Genomic DNA, 23349 nt, shown 5'->3' with positions numbered 1-23349 from the left:
TCCTTGGATGCTTTCAGAAAAAGCAAAAACCTCAAATCTTCATTGGGAAGATACGGTCCAGAGACGTTCTTTTGGAAGCCACGCACCCATTTGCGTAGCTTCTCTCTAGCGATGTCCCGTACCTCCGTGGTAGGAGGATCGTTGAACGCCTCGTCAAGAAGACTCTTGCAGACTGAACAGTTCTGCGGGTCCCAGAATTTAAGGTTGCCTTTCTTGGCGGCGCAGGGGGCGTGGGTCCGGCACGCCTTGTGCCCGTAGAAGTCCGGGCGCTTAACTCCACAGAAGTTGCTTTCGCACTTCACATACTCCTCCTGTAAAAGAAAGAGATCATGAGTACATGGAATGACTTACATTACTCTAGACTTAAGAATAACTTAATCTATACTGTAATAGCATATTAATGTTCAAGATTGATGAGCAGGAAGGGAAGTAGATAGACACATACTTGTGAATCCCGCCCAGCCGATTACCGTAACCTTATCCGTAGACAATTCCTTAGGACCCGAGGGTCTCAAATGAGGGAAATCCGTATGGATGAGCCAAGCTAGGCTTCTTAAAAAGGAATTGTCCGCAGAGTGTAAAAGGATCTGAGACCACTCAGAGCCTTGGGGGAGAGGGGAAAATAGGATAAACCCCTTAGTAAAATGTAGGTTCCGGCAATCGACTGCACTGAGATGCACAGAATATGCTGGAAATGTAATGTGCAATCAAACATCATAGCCACTATATTAGTTGGTATAACAATACCTATATGGAGGTGGCCAGGCTATCTGGCTGCATCATATTGACTGCCGGCATGTTGCCGGCAGCCAGGGAAGGGGTACATGTCCCTTAGCGCCTCATTAGGGGGCTCCAGCAGACCGACGGCACGCCGGAGGCCGGTCCTGCAGGGTGGAAAACATCAAGGAAGACACACTGAGCAACCGAGATGGACAATACCACAGTGGCGACCGCCGGCACAGCGGCGGATCGCCGGCAAAGGTGGCGGGCTCCGGCAGCCGGAGGCTGACGGTATGGTGAACCTTAGTTCAATTCATAAGATATATATATATATATATATATATATAAAGAGTGGATACCTAGATTGCCGGCATGTGGGCGGCAGACTCCGGCAGTCGGCCGGCTGTCGCTAGGTAAATATAAGGGGTGGGACGTCGGCGGTATGCCGACGAAAGGCGGCAGCCTCCGGCACGCGGTAGGCTGACGTCTTAGAGGGGAGGTATCTTATGAATGGAGGTCACCTGAGGTAGTGGCGGTTATCGCCGGCAGTAGAGGCGGCAAGGGACCGGCACCATGATAGAGAGAGAAAAAGGTAAGGAGGGATGGGAGGGGTAATATCCTATACCCCTCCGGCATCCCTCCGGAGAGAGTGCACTCATGATAGGAGTAGGTACTCCTAACATCCGGCGGCAGTGGGCCGGCAGACGGCCGGGAGCCTGAGGTAACCCAAGGGAGGGATAAAGAGCACTCAAAGAGGGGGAATCCTCCGCCGGCAGGACCGCTGCCGACAACCACCCTTATAGAACACTATGAAGGGTATGTGTACCAGAGCAGCCAGCTCAGCAGGAGCACAAGGTTAGCCCTACCACTCCACCCAAGGGAAGAGTTGTAGGACCAAGGACAGGGGTGTGTAGGCAGGCCTACACCAAAGGGATAGAGTGGGGAGGGAGAAGTAGGGGTCTTTCTTAAATGGGTAGACTCTGTATGAGAGAGGCCACCAAGGCAAGGGAGAACACTCCCTAACCTAGGATAGGTAGCCCAGATCAGGTACAGTACTAATGTACTGTCCTAAACTATAATAAGACAGAGTCTGCCCCCAGAGCTTAACCTAGATTAGGAGGACCAACTCCTAGGCTAGGAAAGTCTGAAAGACACATCGCTAGTTGCAGGGAGGAAGGAGTAACCCAACCAAGTGCAACTGGGGAAGGGCAGAGCCCTTCTTAATGTCTCAGGCGCGACCCTAAGGGGGGTTCATTCCCTTAGGGTAGCCTGAGAAGCGATAAATACTCTGGGTGAAGACAAGATTTTCCCTATTATAGAATAGGGGAAAAGCAAGGCTACCCAGAGGGAATTACCCGTAGGCAAGGGGAATAGGGAGCACACAAGGGTTCCTACATTAGGTTAGGAGGGGGTTGGTACACAAACCAACTCAGTCCCTTGTATGGTCCCCGAAGGCAAAAACACTTACATCACAGTAACTAGTATGTTTAATCATACATACATATACCAAAGGCACTTCCCCCAATTTTGGGGGGTAGCCGACAACAACAAGAAACAAAACAAAAAGGGGACCTCTACTCTCTACGTTCCTCCAGCCTAACCAGGGACTCAGCCGAGTTCAGCTGGTACTGCTAGGGTGCCACAGCCCAACCTCCCACATTTCCACCACAGATGAAGCTTCATACTGCTGAGTCCCCTACTGCTGCTACCTCCGCGGTCATCTAAGGCACCGGAGGAAGCAGCAGGGCCTACCGGAACTGCGTCACAATCGCTCGCCATTCATTCCTATTTCTAGCACGCTCTGTTGCCTCTCTCACATCTATCCTCCTATCACCCAGAGCTTTCTTCACACCATCCATCCACCCAAACCTTGGCCTTCCTCTTGTACTTCTCCCATCAACTCTTGCATTCATCACCTTCTTTAGCAGACAGCCATTTTCCATTCTCTCAACATGGCCAAACCACCTCAACACATTCATATCCACTCTAGCCGCTAACTCATTTCTTACACCCGTTCTCACCCTCACCACTTCGTTCCTAACCCTATCTACTCGAGATACACCAGCCATACTCCTCAGACACTTCATCTCAAACACATTCAATTTCTGTCTCTCCATCACTTTCATTCCCCACAACTCCGATCCATACATCACAGTTGGTACAATCACTTTCTCATATAGAACTCTCTTTACATTCATGCCCAATCCTCTATTTTTTACTACTCCCTTAACTGCCCCCAACACTTTGCAACCTTCATTCACTCTCTGACGTACATCTGCTTCCACTCCACCATTTGCTGCAACAACAGACCCCAAGTACTTAAACTGATCCACCTCCTCAAGTAACTCTCCATTCAACATGACATTCAACCTTGCACCACCTTCCCTTCTCGTACATCTCATAACCTTACCCTTACCCACATTAACTCTCAACTTCCTTCTCTCACACACCCTTCCAAATTCTGTCACTAGTCGGTCAAGCTTCTCTTCTGTGTCTGCTACCAGTACAGTATCATCCGCAAACAACAACTGATTTACCTCCCATTCATGGTCATTCTCGCCTACCAGTTTTAATCCTCGTCCAAGCACTCGAGCATTCACCTCTCTCACCACTCCATCAACATAAAAGTTAAACAACCACGGCGACATCACACATCCCTGTCTCAGCCCCACTCTCACCGGAAACCAATCGCTCACCTCATTTCCTATTCTAACACATGCTTTACTACCTGTGTAGAAACTTTTCACTGCTTGCAACAACCTTCCACCAACTCCATATAACCTCATCACATTCCACATTGCTTCCCAATCAACTCTATCATATGCTTTCTCCAGATCCATAAACGCAACATACACCTCCTTACCTTTTGCTAAATATTTCTCGCATATCTGCCTAACTGTAAAAATCTGATTCATACAACCCCTACCTCTTCTAAAACCACCCTGTACTTCCAAGATTGCATTCTCTGTTTTATCCTTAATCCTATTAATCAGTATTCTACCATACACTTTTCCAACTACACTCAACAAACTAATACCTCTTGAATTACAACACTCATGCACATCTCCCTTACCCTTATATAGTGGTACAATACATGCACAGACCCAATCTACTGGTACCATTGACAACACAAAACACACATTAAACAATCTCACCAACCATTCAAGTACAGTCACACCCCCTTCCTTCAACATCTCAGCTTTCACACCATCCATACCTGATGCTTTTCCTACTCTCGTTTCATCTAGTGCTCTCCTCACTTCCTCTATTGTAATCTCTCTCTCATTCTCATCTCCCATCACTGGCACCTCAACACCTGGAACTGCAATTATATCTGCCTCCCTATCATCCTCAACATTCAGCAAACTTTCAAAATATTCCGCCCACCTTTTCCTTGCCTCCTCTCCTTTTAACAACCTTCCATTTCCATCTTTCACTGTCTCTTCAATTCTTGCGCCGGCCTTCCTTACTCTCTTCATTTCTTTCCAAAACTTCTTCTTATTCTCTTCATATAACTGACCCAGTCCCTGACCCCACTTCAGGTCAGCTGCCCTCTTTGCCTCACGTACCTTGCGCTTTACTTCCACCTTTTGCTCTCTATATTTTTCATACTTCTCTATACTATTACTCTGCAGCCATTCTTCAAAAGCCCTCTTTTTCTCTTCCACTTTTACCTTCACTCCTTCATTCCACCATTCACTGCCCTTCCTCATGCTGCCTCCAACAACCTTCTTGCCACATACATCACTTGCAATCCCAACAAAATTTTCTTTTGCTAACTTCCACTCCTCCTCTAAATTACCAGTTTCTCTTACTCTCACCTCGTCATATGCCATTTTCAACCTTTCCTGATATTTACTTTTTACCCCCGGTTTTATTAGCTCTTCAACCCTCACTAGCTCCCTTTTACATCTACCTACTCTATTCCCCCAATCTTTTGCTACAACTAATTTTCCTAATTTAATAATGCCAAAATTTTCATAACTTAACTTAGGAACACTAATATATATCATGCATGAAAATGAGCACTAGACTGTCAAGCCTAGGGGCTAAGCTAGCGATCTAGTATGGGGTCGAACAGCGACCGTAGTCTAACGAGCTCTAAAACACGATATAAAGATTTCCTAGCTATGAAGACTAAATAACTAATAATATTAATTAGTTAAAGGACCGGAGAAGGCTGTTCTGGCTAACTAAATAAAGCATGCAACGTGAACAGCGATGCCGTCATGGCGCGTCCGGTATTGGCACAGCTCCGCCACAAAACACAATATTTTAGGAAAAATAGAAGTTACTTTACGGCCAGAGCTTATTTAAACAATACTAGGACCTGGTACTCAACTTTCCAGAAGAAGGCGAGGCTGAAGGCTGCGACATTACGGCGATGTAAGCAGATAAAAGAGGCACTTAGGAAAAATCCGACTTAGCGTAGAAGCTACAAGCGAAAGGATGAGGACGGACGTGACGTCATTTAGCAATGGCGCCTGTTTGTTTACGTCTTGAGTACCAAAAGTAGCCACGGATGAGAGTAACTTTGGAACGGCTCCTCAGTTACTCAGCCACCTTTCCATATCGAAGTGTTAACTCTATATGGGGTGCAGATAGCTATGTGGCGTGTTCATACATGCGTCCCCTGTTGATATACGATATCCTAGAGGGAAACCTTTAGGGTACTCGCACCAGAAGTTAGAATTCTGTGATAACCTTTAGCTTAATTCTCTGGGAATATCCACTGTAGTTAAATATACCCTAGGAAGCTACCGAAGGAACCTTCCATCAGGACGACATGGCTTGAGCCCAAAAATAATAATAATAATTACTAATAACAATGATAATATAATAAATAAAATTAATAAAATAATCAATAAAATAAAAATAATAATAAAATAATAATAATATATAACAATAAAATAAAAATTAAGATAACAATAGCTATAATAATAAAAAAATAACAGCTCATTCAGCTACAGGCCTAACTATGGAGGTTCTGTGGCACTATAGCACTTCCTATGATCTGCACGTCTACCGTATCTCTGGGTTTCGACAGTACTCAAGGTTCACCTTGCTACCAGGTATACTTCAGTCAGAAGAGTAATAGGGGAGAATACTGTAACTACATGAGTACAGTATTTGGCTTCTGGGTACCCTTAGTATCCCCAGAGAGCATGCGGATTCACGATTTCCAAGAATCGAAAATGGTCCGCCAGTCATCCTTTCCCTGACTGAAACTCTTAACATTATGTACATCATTCCAGGAGGCAGTCAGTGTTTAAGACAGCCATTCTACAGCCTTAGAATAACATTTCCGTATTCAGTTGTTTACTGAGCTACCTCCGAGAGAAACACTCATCAAGAATGCTTCCCATTTTGAGACATTTCCAGGTCCCTCAAGGTCCCAAAAGGGTCTTAGGTGAAGATCCCGACACCCTCCACTGTTCAGCTAGGTACTCCGTGAAAAGTGCACCCCCTTTCTCATCTGTTTGGGCCTGCCTTATGGCCAGTTTTGCACAGATTATAACCCCTTCAACTTCTCAGGAAAGTCCTCAAATTTTCCTAGAAGAGGGACATGCTTCGCAGTTAACGAGAATCAGATGCCGTTTTTTCTCATAGTGTTACCGTTGGCATGGACCTAGCTAGGGATTCTCCTTTAATCGTGGACATCTTAGAAGAGGGACGTCTCTCAGAGTACCAGTTCAGTGGAGGTGCAGACTGTTACCTTCCATGTAGGGAGAAGTCATCGTGCAGAGCCAACTATGGCAGAACTGTCTTTATACATGGTGCTATCACTGATAAAAGTCTTTCTCAAACCCAGTGATGATACTCTTCCTCTCGCTGAGGGCCCCAAGAGGTTTGAGGTGTCATCAGCAGTAATCCAGCCCTGGTATGTGGGCGAGACAAGGCTCTTTTCTGTCAAACGAGGAACTCTAGACCAGTGTTGTTCTAGTTTCTCCATTTTCTCAAGAAGACACCAGACGTACAGTTTAGAATGCCTACAGACTTGAACCTCAACCTTAGATCAGCCTTCTGCAAGTAATCTACTGACTGCATGTTTCTTCCTTTCCTCCCAATTATGGGATATGAAGGCGAGGTCTAGTCCTACCTCTTTTCTGGTTTTGCAGGTCAGGAACCATATTTTAGCAACTCGTGGATTTTGGTTCCCTTCACTCTGACCATAGACTGGAACAAGGTACTTGTATGGTTTGAGGGGCTTACTCCTATTCTTGGCGGCCACATCTGCAATACCTTCCTATTATAGGTAGTAGATTGGCCAGGGCACCAGCCACCTGTTGAGATACTACTGCTACAGGGTTATGGGGTCCTTTGACTGGCCAGACAGTACTACATTGGATCCTTCTCTCTGGTTACAGTTCACTTTCCCTTGCCTACACATACACCGAATAGTCTGGCCTATTCTTTACAGATTCTCCTCTGTCCTCATACACCTGACAACACTGAGATTACCAAACAATTCTTCTTCACCCAAGGGTTTTAACTACTGCACTTTAATTGTTCAGTGGCTACTTTCCTCTTGGCAAGGGTAGAAGAGACTCTTTAGCTATGGTAAGCAGCTTTTCCAGGAGAAGGAAACTCCAAAATCAAACCACTGTTCTCTAGTATTGGGTAGTGCCATAACATCTGTACCAAGGTCTTCCACTGTCTTGGGTTAGAGTTCTCTTGCTTGAGGGACACTCGGGCACACTATTCTATCTAATTCCTCTTCCTCTTGTTTTGTTAGTTTTCATAGTTTATGTAGGCAATATTTATTTTGATGTTGTCACTGTTCTTAAGATATTTTACTTTTCTTTTTTTCCTTTGCTCACTGGGCTATTTTCCCTGTTGGGGCTCCTGGGCTTATAGCATCCTGCTTTTCCAACTAGGGTTGTAGCTTGGCAAGTAATAATAATAATAATAATAATAAAGAACTGAGGTCAAAGCACATAGAGTCGGAGTAGGCTCTGTCCAGACATCTATAGAATCTCACTGTGGTGCAGGTATTGTGCACTAAGGAAGCTTCAGACAATGTTTTACTTCTCCATACAAATTACTTTAAAAATTTGTCATTACCTCCGCCAAGGAGGTTATGCGATTGAGTCTATTTATTTATTTATTTGTCTGTCTGTGTCTGTGGACAGGATTACGCCAAAATAAACTGACGGATTTGGCTGAAATTTTCACTGACGATAGATCTTAGGTTATGGATAACCCCATTAAATTTTGGAACTGATACGGATCCGGATTCTAGATCTGGATTTGCACTTTTCATGTGTCTGTGAACAGAATCACGTTAAAACTAGGTACTTGACAGATTTTGATGAAGTTTTCGCCATAGATCTTACGTCATGGTCGACCCCATTAAATTTTGGAGATGATCTAGATTCCAGATCCGATTTTGCATTTTTCGCCATTTCAAAGATAACATCATTACTATTCGAAGGATTTTGACAAAATTTTCACCACAGATAGATCTTAGGTCATGGACGATCCTATTAAATTTTAGATATGATCCAGATCCAATCTGGATTCTAGTTTATTTATTTGTCTGTCTGTTAGAGGACAGGATTACGTCAAAACTACTCAACAAATTTTGACATAATTTTCACCACAGATAAATCTTAAGTCATGGATGACCCCATTGAACTTTAAAAATGATCTGGATTCTAGATCCAGAATTCTATTTTCCTCATTTTAGAGATAACATCAAAACTACTTGACAGATTTTGACGAAATTTTTCTCACAGATAGATCTGAGGTCATGGACGACCCCATTAAATTTTGGAGATGATCTGGATCTGGATTCTAGTTTATTTATTTATTCATTTATTTTTCTGTGTGTCTGTCTGTAGACAGGATTACGTCAAAACTACTGAAAGATTTTGACAGAATGTTCAATACAGATAGATTTTAGGTCATGGACATCCCTGTTAAATTTTGGAGATGATCCAGATCTGGATTTGCATTTTCTGCTCTTTTAAAGATAATGACAAAACAAATTGGCAAGTTTTGATGAAATTTCCACCACAGATAGATCTTAGGCCATGGACAACGCCTTTAACCTTTGGCGTAGGTCAGAAATCTCTGATTGCTCTTGTTTTTTATATCTTTGGGTATGATTTATTAGTATCTATTTATCTTTATTCTTACCACAAAAATGTCATTGGGACAACATATGGTTCCTTTGAAGAGATACTGCCTTTAATTAAGGAGGCCCTACTTCAGATGATTTCGCAAGTAACTAGGAGACGGCTATGGCACATGGCTTCCTCAAAGGCACAAGCAAATCTTCAAAAATAGAATGAATATTGGACAAAAAACTTAACTGTTCTTTCCTTCATCATTGCTATCTCATATCCATCACTTGTGCAACACTTAATAGGTTTGCAATGTGCTTGAAATTTCCATACCTTGCTTAATCTATCTGCAAGTCCAAGCAATATGGGAGCATCCTTTTTGTTGATTATAAGTCAACTTTGTTAAGTTTTCTAATCCCCTGGCATTATGTGCACTGAATACTATGTTATTTTTAAGATACTAATTGGAGTGGATCTCAACAAGCTGTGTGGATTGATTGATTGATCTTGATTGCATTGGATTTACAAATTTTGGTATTGTGACATATTAACCAGCGCTAGAGACAGGGAGCCCATTCAGCACAGAAATGCTAGTGGGGAAAAATCCCAGTCTCACTATGAAGTGAAAGTGAAGTTAAAAAAATACATGGATGAAAAGAAGCACGAATGAAGATAAAGCAGAAAGCTAGAAAATGGGTGCAACAAGGGCTTAAAGAAGTCTGCAAAGACTCTAATGATTTATACATCGCACTGCATGAAATGCTATAAAGGCTCCACCTCCCTATAGTACACAGGCATTGAGCCTGGGAGGCAATTCAGCATACCAGGTGCAACTGAGAGAAACTCCTGCAGTTGCACTATGAAGTAAAAGTTAAAAGAAGTTGGATGGCAACATGGAAGGAAAGTACCATGAAACGAGAACTTTGGAACAATCAAGTTATAAACATCCTGGCTAGTTCTATTACCGTATCACAATTCAGTATTATCATCATTACTAGCAAAGCTACAACCATAGATGGAAAAGTAAGATGACACAAGCCCAATGACTAAAAGAAAAAGCAGACAGCCCAGTGCAGTAAAGAAGTAGAATAATAACAAATAAACTATATATGAGAAATAATAAAAAAGATACTCAAAATATTTTAGGATCAGTAGCATTAAAATAAATGTTATATGAAAACTATGAAATGAGACATGCTAACCTATTCAACAGAAAAGCATTTGTAACAACTTTGAACTTCTGAAGTTCCACCAATTCAACTCCCAGATTGGGAAGATCATTCCACAATCTGCTCTCATCAGGAGCAAAACTTTTAGAATACTGTCTAGTATGGAGCCTTATGATAGAGAAATCAAGACTGCATACCTTGGACTACGAACAGGATGGTACAGTCTGGATGTAAAGGATGATTGGAATTATGAAAAACATTATGCAACACGCACAAGTGCAAGTTTTTGCCAAACAAATTAAGATGAGAAATCTTAAAAGGCTTTGTTACATCTATGCTGTTAGGTCTAAATACCTGCTGCTTTTCTTATTAAAATGTTGGATTAAATGTTTTCACATTTTTCCTGACTTACTTTCTATTTGATGCCAGTTGAAATATGTACTCCAAACCCCATATTTAATAATTACTAAAGACTCTAAAGTTAAATACTTCCATCTCTACCATGTATTTGCATGTCAGCACGAGGGATTTTGCTTAACTTTTGTAGAAAGATAGGCTAAATATTATATCAAGGAAGAGTCAAGAAGATTTTGAGACATACAGTGGATGGATATACCTATCCAGAACAATTTCTATTCTTATCTTCAAATATTTCACAAAAGTTATGGATGGAATTAAAAATAAAAGTTTGTGAAAGGTTTGGGTATAAGATAAAGAATAATTTATTTGATTTTGAGATAGATGTGGATCAAAATGTAATTTAAGATTTAATCTAGAATTTTCCTCATTTACATATAACGTACAGAAAACAGCAAATTTTGGTATTTTGGCTTATTTATACACTTTCTCGCTCTTTGTTGCATCTAGAACTTGAGTGAAGAATTTTAAGTTTTAAGATGATAAATTTCTCTGGATTCAGAGACATTATAAGCAATATCTTAGTGTTCTCTATTTCACAACTTAGTTACTAAAATATTAAAATATTTGGTTTATATTTAATAACAAGGATGCCTTCCGTTAGGTAATTTACATGAAAACCAGGTGACTGTGAATAAATAATTTATTTTTTAATATCTTTATGAAACAATTCTTAAATAAACTACTAGAAGATAATTAAAGTAGCATGCCAATAAGAAATAGACTAGATGTCACTCACTCACATTAGATTTTCATTATTAATATTATACTTATTCCTGAATCAAAAAATTTAAATGCTTCTTCCTTCCTCAGACATTTGGCTGGATTACTGATATGTATGTAAATATGACAGAAGCAAGGAAGAAGATAATGCACTAAATGTCTACAACTTACAATTTTGTGTACAATCTAATGATTTTGTGATGTGTATCTTAAAAATAAGATTCCTTAAAATAAAAAAAAATAAAAATCTTAATGAATAAAAAGCATAAATAACCAGAAATTTTTCAAGATACGCTAACCGAAAATATCAATCTTTCATTTATCGTGTATCTTTATAATAATCCTTTTGACAGAACAGATTAGTAAATATAAAACCCATAAAGATACCATATCTGTTTCATAACATAGTGTTTGGTTATCATTTGAAATACTCTTTCACTTAAATATTATCTTGCTCCTCTCTGAAAATCATCATACTGTATCTATGTCTACATAATACATTAGAATAATCCAATTTACCTTTCTAAATTAATCAAATTAACAAAAAATATCCAATTGTAAATATCGCTTCTCCCGAAGTTTGTTAGGAACAGAAAACGAAATGAAAAACTTTGGTGAACACTAACTTCAAGTTTCTATAATAATGGACAGATCTCTGCTCTTTATCTGAAATAAGACTCTAATATCTTAAGTTTCTATTTAAAACATGCCAGAATGTCAACATGTGCAAATGGCTGGATTACTGATTACTTTGTACTTGATCTGTTGACACCCTGATCACGTTGTGTTTACTTTTCAACATGATAAGATTTGATTTTTAAAACATAGGATTAATACTATTTACAAAATAATTTTTCAAAAGTACTTTTTGACATTTTCTAAATTTAGGCTAGAAAGATCTATCCATGAGGCACAAAATATCACAGCTTCAACACTGCATTTAACTGGAGGTTTCGGCAAATATTACATTGACTTACTTATCATTATAATGATCAATCCATTCACATGCTGGATATATATGCACAAGTATTACCATTTGATAACATATATTAATCTTATGAATGAAATTTACAGCTTACTGTGTTCACATGAACAAAATTATTTACTGGTATAGAATTTTTACTTAAATCACTTGATATATACAGAATTCCTGCTTTAATTCTTCCATTAAACAAACTTGCGCAACTTCCTAAGACTCGCACATCATTGTATACAATTATATAATGACTATGTAAACTCCCAATCTAAATTACTGATCTGTAATGAATGCAGCCTGAGGCTTGCTTTTTGAGTATTAGTCCTAGCAACTTCATCTACAAACTAAGGTTGTTTTATGATTAAGAGTATCCTTAATGGGGTACCTAAAGAAAATGGATATCAATTAGTAAAGATTGTGATGTAATATTTATGCTTATTCCTAATACAATACCACATAGTGGTAAAGATAAAAGTTAGTAGATGCATCATAAGAGCTTTCAGACATATTGAAGAATTACTTCATTGTTTTAAATATTTATTAAATAATAGGATTGTTTGCTGCTTTACTCACCGTAGGTGGACGTGTATCACCATCCATTTTTTCTAGTTCATCCCGGACCAATCGCTCCATTTGCTTCCTCTTTGTTTTCTCATCCACTGCAAACAAATAGAAAATAATTATATACATCCTATCTTACAACAACTTTGTGGTAGCTTTAAAATTTCTTAAAAGTAATGTATGGTATAATAAACTCCATTTATATGAATTCTTTGAAAAATGTTTCTCCAATTCTTCATGATAATTAGAGAAAAGGGTAAAAAAAAAAAAAACTTCACATTGTACAGTACATATGTTTTGGAGGGTAATTATCTGGTGCTACCCAAGCCCATGATTTAAAAAGCATTCATGACAGCTAAAAACAATTCCAAAATTAATGATTCCCAAACATAACTGACTTATTCTGTAATGAGATATGATGAATTAAGAAGAACATTGTACAAAATGAGTTAGCTACATTAATGATTTTAATCCGTGAAAGTAGTAAATTCCGTGTTGCATTCTTGGATGTTGTAACTAATAAGAGTTTTGCCTATTATGTCACAGAACAGTAACATTAATTGAAAACCACTTGCAATAAAAATACTATACCATGAAGTTCACATAGATTTCTGTCCTTATATACACCATCAACAAATTTGGTTAATACTGTAATGCATTTTAATTATCCATACACTATTACTCATACTGAATATAAGCTCATCCCAATAAAACTTTCCAGAATTCATGTGCTGTTCATTCTTTAATTAAAATAAAAAAAATTAAATAAACGATAAATTTTCCATGACATATACGTAAAGCGCTTTGTTTTGGCTAGAAAAATGTACTGGTAAATAGAACAGTATTCTACTGAAAACAATGTCACATTCCAGCAGCCAGCATCTTAAATTCTCATTCATTCTTTAGTTGCATGGATCCATTTATTGTGCATAGCAAAATTTTCAGTTGATACTTGAGTCAACAGCTTTCTATAAATATCAGAATCTCTTATTATAGTCCAAACTATTAAGTTTTTCAGGATCCAAATGCTTTGTAAGAACTTATTCCTTCTTCAGGGGATCAGGCTATGCCAGTCCCCTATGCAGAGCTGGTGTATTTTTCTACTAATTGTTCTTCCTAGGTAGAGGTCTTGCCAGCTAGCTATTCCATGCATGTACCCATTTCCATCATGTTGGTTAATATTAATCTTTTGAAAAGATAGAATTGCTTATTAAAACTTATGCCCCAAACTTTGAATGACAAAAGGTTTCCCCTGATCTTAAGCTCTTAAGTACTGTACTCTAATACCAAAGTACCAGCTCATTAGTCCCTGAAGGAGAGTTGTTGGACATAAATCAAAGAAGCAGAGAAAGATTAGTATATTGAGTTCTTTATGAAGGAAAAGGTTGAATGTTTAAAACTCTTTGTGTATACTGTATCTATCTTTCAAATTGGGTATGTCAACAAGAGGTGTAACGAATGTGTATGCAGTACAGCCAAGTGCTAGTGTTGCTCCATCTCATGGATATCATATAATAAAGGTTTTGGTTCCTACCCATGGTGTATTAAACTTTCGCGAGGAATGTCTATATCAAAAAAAAGAATTGGTTAACTCTTGTTAGTGGACATAACAAATTAGGTTTACAGTCTGTTCAGCCATTACCCTTAAATTCTGAAGAAAATATTTAGGAAATTCCTTTTCTAAAGGCAGACAACTGCCATATATGAATTTCCAATCAGAATTTGATAGCATTCATACAGTTCAAATATGTGTATTAGGTAATCATTCTGAAAAAATTTGAATTTGATTGGTTGATTAGTTTCAATTTGACTAAAGAAAAAAAAAATTCAAATCAACTCTAGTAATTTATTTCTAGAGCTATTGCAATAAATCTTACTGACAAAGAAAATATATTAGGAGAAGGATCTCTTGGAATAATTTTTTTGACAATACGAAAGAAAATCGTTTTGGATATTTTTATTTCTTGTTGAAAAAGTTAAATTCTGAACTCCCGTGCTTTGCTTTTCATTTATAAACAAATCTATTCCTAACAAAAAATAGTATTTTTCCTCTTCAAAATGGTATACTTATCTTTGAATTTTATTTTCAAATAAGAAAGTTATAAACATTTGAATGGGAAAAAAGTGAAACCATGAAAAACAGCATTTTCTTTTTGTTTTTTACACTCCCGGGGATAACAAATGGCACTCGTTCCATATGTGTTGGGGTAAAAATACATAGAAATTAAGTTTTAATGATAAATAGTATGCCATAGATGAATTAGGTTGAATTTACTCATTTTCATTAATGTAAGAAATAGCTGTCTAAAAATAAGGTCTAGGTCAAATTTAAGTTACTGTATACCACCCTCATTTTTAAAAACTGAGGGGGTCGGGGTTTTAAATTCTTCATATCGCCGTTATTTCTTAATATTTTGCCCTACAAATTGCCATCATAATAGATAGGATGCCATAGATGACTTTGGGCAAATTTACTAATTTTCATTACCTAAAAAATATATTCGTCCAAAAATAATCTGGTAGGCCTCCTTTAGGTTATGAATTACATTTTGGAGTTGTTCCCTCACAATTCATATGTACAGGTGATTTTAAATTTTAGCATGTAGAATCAGAAATTTAATTCTTTTTGGATTTCCTGATCAAACAAGCAAAGCAGTCAACTGTAGATTGGAAAATTTTTCATTCTATGCTAAAGAATTCTATGAAATTGTAGAAGCGTCAGACAGAACTTTAGAAGCCATTTCTTTTGTTGATTCTACCAAAATAGTTATATACATACAGTTAATTTATAATTCTATAGTAGATTTAAAGTCAAGAGTTTAATTATGATCAAGAATAAAGTATAAAGGTAGTGCTCGGGTTACGATGCATCTCTCCTTAAGTTAACAGGAAAATGTGTTTCGACCTCCAAAGCTTTTGAAGAATGACGAGACTAGTTTGTGCAAGTCTGGTGGACCAATATTTTGTTTTGGTGGCAGAAAAAATAACAGTAATGTGGTCCCTGAGCAAAAAAAAATGCATTTGAGGGTTCCTCCGTTGCCGTTGTTCAGCTGTTCTGGTTTTATATTGCCTCTGTGCTTGAGCATATACCAACAGGATCATCATTTCCTCTGTGCTGGTTACTTTTCCCCATAACATTTTGCTCTTCGTCATGGCTCCCAAGCATAAGGAAATCAATGATGGTAGTGTATCAAAGAAAAGGAAACCCATTACCATGGAAGTGGAGTTAGAGATTGTGAACCAGGCAGAAAATGGAGAAACACCCAAAATAAGCATCTGCCGCACAATCAAACTTAGATGTTTGACAGTCTTGCAGATTACCAAACATAAAGACTGTATCCAAACATGGGAAGGAATCTGCTCCTGTGAAATCGATAGTGTTTAAGAAGCAGCATAGTGGTGTCATTAATGAGATGGAAAGTTCTTTGGCTGGAATAACAGTCAGTGACATATCTCAGTGACTCTTAAGGTAATTCAGGAGAGAGCAAAAAAAAAATGTTGGACTTCAATAAAATAAAAGGGGAAGGGAGTGAAGGTGGAGCATTTGTGACCAATTGGTTCAAGAGGTTTGAGGAGCATGATAATTATCATAACATTAAAGTTCAAGGTGAAGCTGCCAGAGGTAATGCGAAAACAGCAAGTGGATACCCTAAATGCTTTATTTAGTTAGTAGTACGACTTTCCCGGTACTTAGCTATAAAGAAATTCTAGCTATTTAGGCAAAATTATACTAGTGAAGATAAGATTTACACATGTAATATTTCCTCTTCTGATAAAACGTTTCGATCGTATACGATAGGGCCTCGGTGGTACTAGTGTAACCGAGATCCCGACAAAAGTTAGGCTAGCCTAACGCGTTTTAGTATACTTTAGTTACGTTATCCCCGTTTAACCTCCGGTATCGTTTTATTAATTCGGTCGGAGATATAAATATCTCCTAGAATTATTATCATAATTCGATACTCCTCTGTTTTAGAGAAATGAGGATAAACCCTTCTTTCCCCCTGAGTGCCGCCAGCCCCGGCGACAACCCTATCTTTCGTCATTGCCATTGAGTAGTGTACTCCGGCTTGACTGAGATAGTGTTTTCTGTCGATCCTCTTTGTTGGCGAGTATGCCTGCTTTGAAATAAGACAGTAACTCAGGGTATTCTGTCTTGTTGCCGGCAATGCTACCGATAGGGGATTAGTCATTCCCCTGCCGGTTACACCGTTGCCGACATAGGAAGCCCGGCTTCCCTAGTCCTCAACCGAAAATGGATAGCACAACTGCCGCCACCTTTCTCCCTTATGGACTAGAAGACATGTCTTATATCCGGCAATGTCTCAGGCTAGGGAATCGTTATTCCTATGCCGCCTAAGACAGCGCAGACATAGGAAACCATGTTTCCTTGATTTGCAGCCGAAATTTGGAAGCATAGCTGCCGCCTTCTTTCAATGTAAAATATAAGACCCTTTCCCCTCCCTTTCTGTCCTAGGCCGTTACGATCCCTGTGGCTGGTGTCGTACAATCACCCCGCTTGCCGGGCTGACCACGTTAATGGCCGGGCTCCTACAAAGGCTGTTAGGTTGCCACTTCGACCATCTCCCTAACGGAAGCAATGCTCCAGGAAAGGTTGAGCCGGCCCTGACGGCTGCCGGTGGGAAACCCATTACAACTTTGAGTATTCTTCAGTCCTCCCTTGGACTGCCATCCACAAACCCTGTAACTGGCAGTGCAGCCGGCAACAGAAATTGTGGCTGGATGGAAGCTAGAATCAATACATTCTCTCCCCTTCCATTTGAAACCTCATTCTGGAAAGAAGGCAGTAGAGACAGTAGTCCCTACAACCCTATTATTGTACTAAACTATACTAATATGATAGTCCTTCTCTCCATTCTTTCTCTTTCTCTGTTGGCTAGTGCCACCAGGTACTAGCCTAGCCCAGTAGCATACCGGCAGAACTATAGTATAAGATAATACAGTAGCCAGTATTCCTGCAGTATAACAAAACAGCAGTTAGAAAACTACAGTATATAATAATACAGTAGTATGAATTTCCAACATACTCTGTGTATCCTTTCACAGTCCATTGTTGTGACCGCTTAACAAATATTGAGGTGGAGCATTCCTTTAACATTCTGATGTATCCTAGATCATTGGAACACCAATAATTACCCTGCAGTATTAATATTTTACTTGTGGTGGAGTTAGTGTTAGTATACACTGACTTCAGCTCTACATAATAGAGCTATTCCACCATGTATTTTCCCACTGACTTCAGCTCTACATAATAGAGCTATTCCACCATGTATTTTCCCTGATAAGGAAATTAAAAATATTAGTATTGGGGGAGGTCACAGCAATTGCCAGGACAGGAAACACAGATATGTGTCTTTCCTATTTTTTTTCTAGCTTAATATCCTAAGCTATATTAATAATAGTAATGATTATTATTTAATGCATGTGAATATATTTATCAGTGTGATAAATTACCCCAAAACCATTTCACTCTTTCTTTCCTTACAGGAGGAGCCCAAGGTGAAGTGTGCAGTCATGCACTGCAACCACAAAAGCAGGGACTTTTGTGGCAACAAGATGTACAGGTCTCATGCCCCTGCTCCATCGCAACTGAAACCCTGAGGTATTGGGATCCGCAGGGTTGCACCGTCAGCTCGGCCTTGATGACCGATGGTTTCGGTGATCCCCAGACAACGGAGTCGAGGGATACTGCGAGGGAAACGCTTCGAAGGTGGGTAAGAGGGATCCAGAAGAACTCTCCGGGACCTTACCTGCCAAACGATGCGATGAGAAGCCTTCTGTTCCCTAAGGCCCAATCCGACACGGTTGTGCCTCAGGCTCAGGTCAAGCCTCCCTTCATACAACTGACGATAGAGGCTGACATCAAAAGGCTCTCGAAGGCATGGACATCCATCAAGAACGGATGTCAGAAGTGTCCTCAGACACCGAAAAGGATCTTCTACAAGAAAATCCTGAAGAAGAGGTGGCTCAGCCACCCAAGGAGGAATAAGGATCCGTATCGACAATGACGGAGGACCCTCAGTTTTCAATGACGGCATATCAACCTGTGCCGTCAACCTCTTTGACACCAACTCCTCAATCGGACCCGCTGTTAACCAAGGGCGAGGCACTCATGGCACAGCTGCAGCTAATGATGGAAACGATACGTAAGGAACAGCAAGAGATGAGGAAGGAAGTCAGAGAAGCGCAATGCTAGGCCGCTTTCAGCGGCGCTCACAAGCGTGTCAGAGTCTCTGACTTACCCCAATGCTCCGAAACCAACCACTGGAGGTATGCGGGGTTTATGCCCATGATGAATGGGAAACTTTACATATCTGAGAAGATGGGGGCCAAACCCCTCGAAGATCTCCAATTCTGGCAGACCATTTCGGCTTACCCAGAATGCTTCGTGAGATTGCGGGATGAATCAGCATCTTGAGAGGAGATGGAACCCAAAGAGGTCATGATCTTTGATCATGACAAGACGTAAGCTTTCTTGATGAGTAACCTGAAGAAAGCCAGCTATACAAATTTGAAGGTTTCTGCTTTGAGCAAGAGGCACCCTACCTTTCTTGCTCCTTCCTCCAGAGCTTTTCCCTTTTCAGCCAAAGCTCTCAACTGCATGCTAAAAGCAGTTGACGCGGGCAAACCATGCCCTACGCTAGAGGAATACAAACCATTGTCTCTAGCCCTGCCTACCTGCGAGAAGGATTGGAACGAGGTTCATCTAACCTTCTCAATCTCGAAACTGGATCCAGAGGTAGCAGGACGACAGTTCAACGAAAACCTTCCAAAGTTGTCGGAACATCTTATAAGAAGGGAACAGTAGACAAAAGAGAGACTTGCTGCCTCTCTGTCTCTCCAGAACTGTATGGAGATGTGTGCAGGCCTCTCGAGCACCCCAGATATGTACACGGTCCTAGCCAAGATGCACATGGCTACCCTAGTGAAGGACATGTACGCTTTCGTAAAGGCCAGGAGGGCCTGTAGAGAGCACGTGTTTGCCAATGCAACGGTCAAACACGAGCCCAGGAAGTTGACTACTTCATGTATCTGGGGCAAGGACCTCTTTCCAAAAGAAGCAGTCCAAGAGGTAGTTGCCAAAGCTGCCACGGAGAATAGGAACCTTCTCCAAAAGTGGGGCATGTCTTCCAAGAGGAAATCATCCTCTGACGCTGGTCCCCAACCCAAGAAGAGGAAGACGAAGAAACCACGCGTACCTCATAGGCCTGCACAGCATCCTACGGTTACCATGACCGCAGTGCCCCAAATGGTTGCCCAGCTGCAAACCACCTTCCAAATGGTGCCCCCGCAGTTGGTAGCTCAGTCACCACCCTTTAACCCAGGCTTTGAGAGGCACACCACTACCTTTCGCCCTAAAGGTAGAGGATCAAGAAGAGGCTCCTCAAGAAACCCCTCAAGGGGTAGAGGAGGACGTGGTCAGGGTAACAAACCCTCTGGATCATCTCAACAATGAGATGCTCCAGGTAAGAGGAAGACTCTTCCACTTTCGGGATCATTGGACCTTCGATCCCTGGGCCCACAGCCTAATCAAGAATGAACTAGGGTGGAAATGGAACAAAACTCCACCCCCTTTTCCTCAATTCTTCCAACACTCCACCCCCTTATTGGAAGAATATACCTTAGAGCCCCTAAACAAAAAGGTAATAAGGAAAACAAAGTCCATCAAATTCCAGAGAAGGCTGGTTTGTGTTCCCAAGAAAGACTCGGACAAACTCAGAGTCATTCTAGATTTGTCTCTGCTCAACAAGTTCATCGAGAACAACAAAATCCGGATGTTAACCCTACAACACATAAGGACCCTGTTACCAAAAGGGGCATAGACCTATCAGATGCTTATTGGCACCTACCAGTCAGCCGCCCCCTCTCCTCCTACCTAGGATTCAAACTACAGAAGACAAATTATGTCTTCACAGCCATCCCCTTTGGACTAAACATAGCCCCAAGGATATTCACAAAACTAGGGGACACCGTCGTCCAACAGCTATGCTTAGAAGGCATTCAGGTAGCAGCATATCTGGACGACTGGCTGGTGTGGATAGCATCCAACACAGCTTGTCTGCAGGCAGCCACAAAGGTGATCCAGTTCCTGGATCATCTGGGCTTCAAGATCAACAACAAGAAGTCTCGCCTCTCTCCAGCACAAGAGTTTCAATGGTTAGGAATTCATTGGAACTTGCAGTACACCGCCTCTCCATTCCACCGAAGAAGAGGAGAGAGATTGCGGGTTCTGTCAAGAGACTACTGAAATCCAACAAGATTTCAAGACGCCAACAGGAAAGAGTACTGGGCTCTCTCCAGTTTGCAGCAGTAACAGACCCAGTGCTGAAAGCACAACTGAAGGATGCGTCAGAGTCTGGAGAAGATATGCATCAAATGCTCGAAGAGATCAACAGAGATCGACACCGACCTAACTGCGATCGCTTCTAAGGCCGTGGTCAAAGGTCAAGAGCCTAACAAGGACAATTCCCTTACAACCACCTCAACCTTCAGTGGTCATCCACACAGATGCCTCACCAGAATGATGGGGAGGTCATTCCCATCAGAGGAAAGTACAAGGGAACTGGTCGCACCAGTTCAAGACCTTTCACATCAACATTCTGGAAGCCATGGCAGTCTTCCTAACATTGAAGAAACTATCCCCGCAGAGATCAGCCCACATCAGGCTGGTCTTGGACAGCGAAGTAATAGTGAAATGTCTCAATCGAAGGCTCGAGATCGCCCGACATCAATCACATGATGCTGGCCATCTTTCGTTTGGCAAGGAAGAAAAGATGGCAATTATCAGCAGTTCACCCGCAAGGGTTCCGCAATGTGATGGCGGACGCTCTATCCAGGCGAAAACCGATAGAGACAGAATGGTCCTTGGACGCAGACTCATTCTCCTTCATCTTGGAAAAATTCCCGGAACTCCAGATCGACCTCTTCGCAAAGAGCGACAACAAGAAACTACTTCGATATGTGGCCCCATACGAGGACCCTCAGGCAGAAGCGACAGACGCCATGTCCCTCGATTGGAACAGATGGAACCATTTCTATATGTTCCCACCAACAAATCTCCTGCTCAAGGTCCTCAACAAGCTGAGATCCTTCATGGGAATGGCAGCAGTAGTGGCCCCCAAATGGCCCAAGAGCAATTGGTTCCCTCTAGTGATAGAACTGAAGATAAAGGTGTTTCCTCTACCGAATGCAGTTCTATCCCAACTGGTTCAGAAGTCGACTGTCTATGCTTCATCATGGAGAACCCAAAACCTACATGGTATGATTTTCTCGCCTTAGCAGCTAAGAAAAGGTTCGGGATCTCAAAAGATCACATCGACTTTATAGAAGAATATGTCAAAGTCAACCAGAAGACAATATGAATCGTCTTGGAAGAAGTGGGTCTCCTTTGTCAAAGCAAACAGACCGGCAGAAATATCGATAGACTTTTGCCTTTCCTTCTTCATCCACCTTCATGAACGAGGCCTGGCTTCCACCACAATAACTACGTGTAAGTCATCTTTGACTAGACCTCTTCTTTACACCTTCCAGGTGGACCTGTCAAATGAAATCTTCAATAAGATTCCGAAAGCATGCGCTAGACTCAAACCAGCAATCCCTCCAAAGCCCATATCATGGTCCTTGGACAAAGTCTTGCACTATGCTTCGAACTTGAACAACGAAGATTGTACCCTAAAGGAACTAACACAGAAAGTGATATTCTTGTTTGCTATAGCCTCAAGGGCTGGAGTTAGTGAAATAGTGGCCCTATCTAGAAACGAGGGCCATGTTCAGTTCACAGAAGAGGGAGAACTGAATCTTTTTCCTAATCCTACCTTTCTCGCCAAAAACGAGCTTCCCACCAAGAGGTGGGGTCCTTGGAGAATCTGCCCTCTAAAGGAAGATGTCTCTCTATGTCCAGTAGAGTGTCTTAAGGTCTATCTACGAAGAACTTCAGACTTCAAGGAAGGACAGCTCTTCATAGGCGAAACCTCAGGATCAAACTTATCCCTAAAACAACTGAGGGTAAAACTCGCCTACTTTATTCGCAGACCGGATCCTGACAGTACATCCGCAGGACATGATCATAGAAAAATTGTTTCCTCGCTGAACTTCTTTCAGCATATGGACTTTGATATACTCCACTCATATACTGGTTGGAAAGCCTCTAGTCTTTTATGAACATTATGCGAAGCAAGTGGTGGCGGCAGGTAGTGTTATAAAACCTGTCGTCTAGTGCTGCGATGAACAGTGAACTATTTGGGACTTAACAGTGTAAAGGGTGAACAGGTATTAGCATCTTTGTGTGTGATACCTTTTAATGAGAATCACTATGGTAATTCTTGGACTGTTCTATATAGGTAAAGAATCTAACCAATAACACCAGTGCCATGTGAACATTCGTACACAGTGTTAAAACATATCAAACATCTAAGTGAAATCAATTTGATAATTTCACAATACTGAGTCGCACCTGTGTTTTACTAATATATATTTCTTCCCTTACAGGATATAAGTATATATATTTATTAAAGATGTTGATTACATAAAAGATTCTATTCATGATACATTCGTTGTTGTATTTATTGTTGTCTATAGAAATAAATACATGAAATGTATGTGCATCTCATTCGCTCTACATGAAACCGAATAAATTTTCCAGTGTCTTTTATTTTCCTAGAAATAAAAATATTTGATAATGTACCTCTGTAAG

At 40.6% G+C, this 23349-nt stretch overlaps 1 protein-coding gene across 2 annotated transcripts in view; it reads right to left on the bottom strand.

Moving 5' to 3' along the window:
- Nucleotides 1-11004: 11004 nt before the first annotated feature.
- LOC137654672 (polycystin-2-like) overlaps nt 11005-23349 on the bottom strand; it is a 122752-nt gene continuing 110407 nt past the window's right edge. For both annotated transcript variants that reach the window (XM_068388529.1, XM_068388530.1), the window contains exons 17-18: nt 12648-12733; nt 11005-12459 (exon numbers count right to left, since the gene is read on the bottom strand). In XM_068388529.1, coding sequence (XP_068244630.1) covers nt 12448-12459; nt 12648-12733 — 98 coding nt within the window. In that variant the 3' untranslated portion in view covers nt 11005-12447. The remainder of the gene's footprint in view (nt 12460-12647; nt 12734-23349) is intronic.

This window comes from Palaemon carinicauda, chromosome 15 (genome assembly GCF_036898095.1).
Source record: "Palaemon carinicauda isolate YSFRI2023 chromosome 15, ASM3689809v2, whole genome shotgun sequence".
In the NCBI taxonomy this organism is placed as follows: domain Eukaryota; kingdom Metazoa; phylum Arthropoda; class Malacostraca; order Decapoda; family Palaemonidae; genus Palaemon; species Palaemon carinicauda.
The sequence above is the reverse complement of the archived record's forward strand: the minus strand, read 5'-3'. Positions and strand labels throughout refer to the sequence as shown.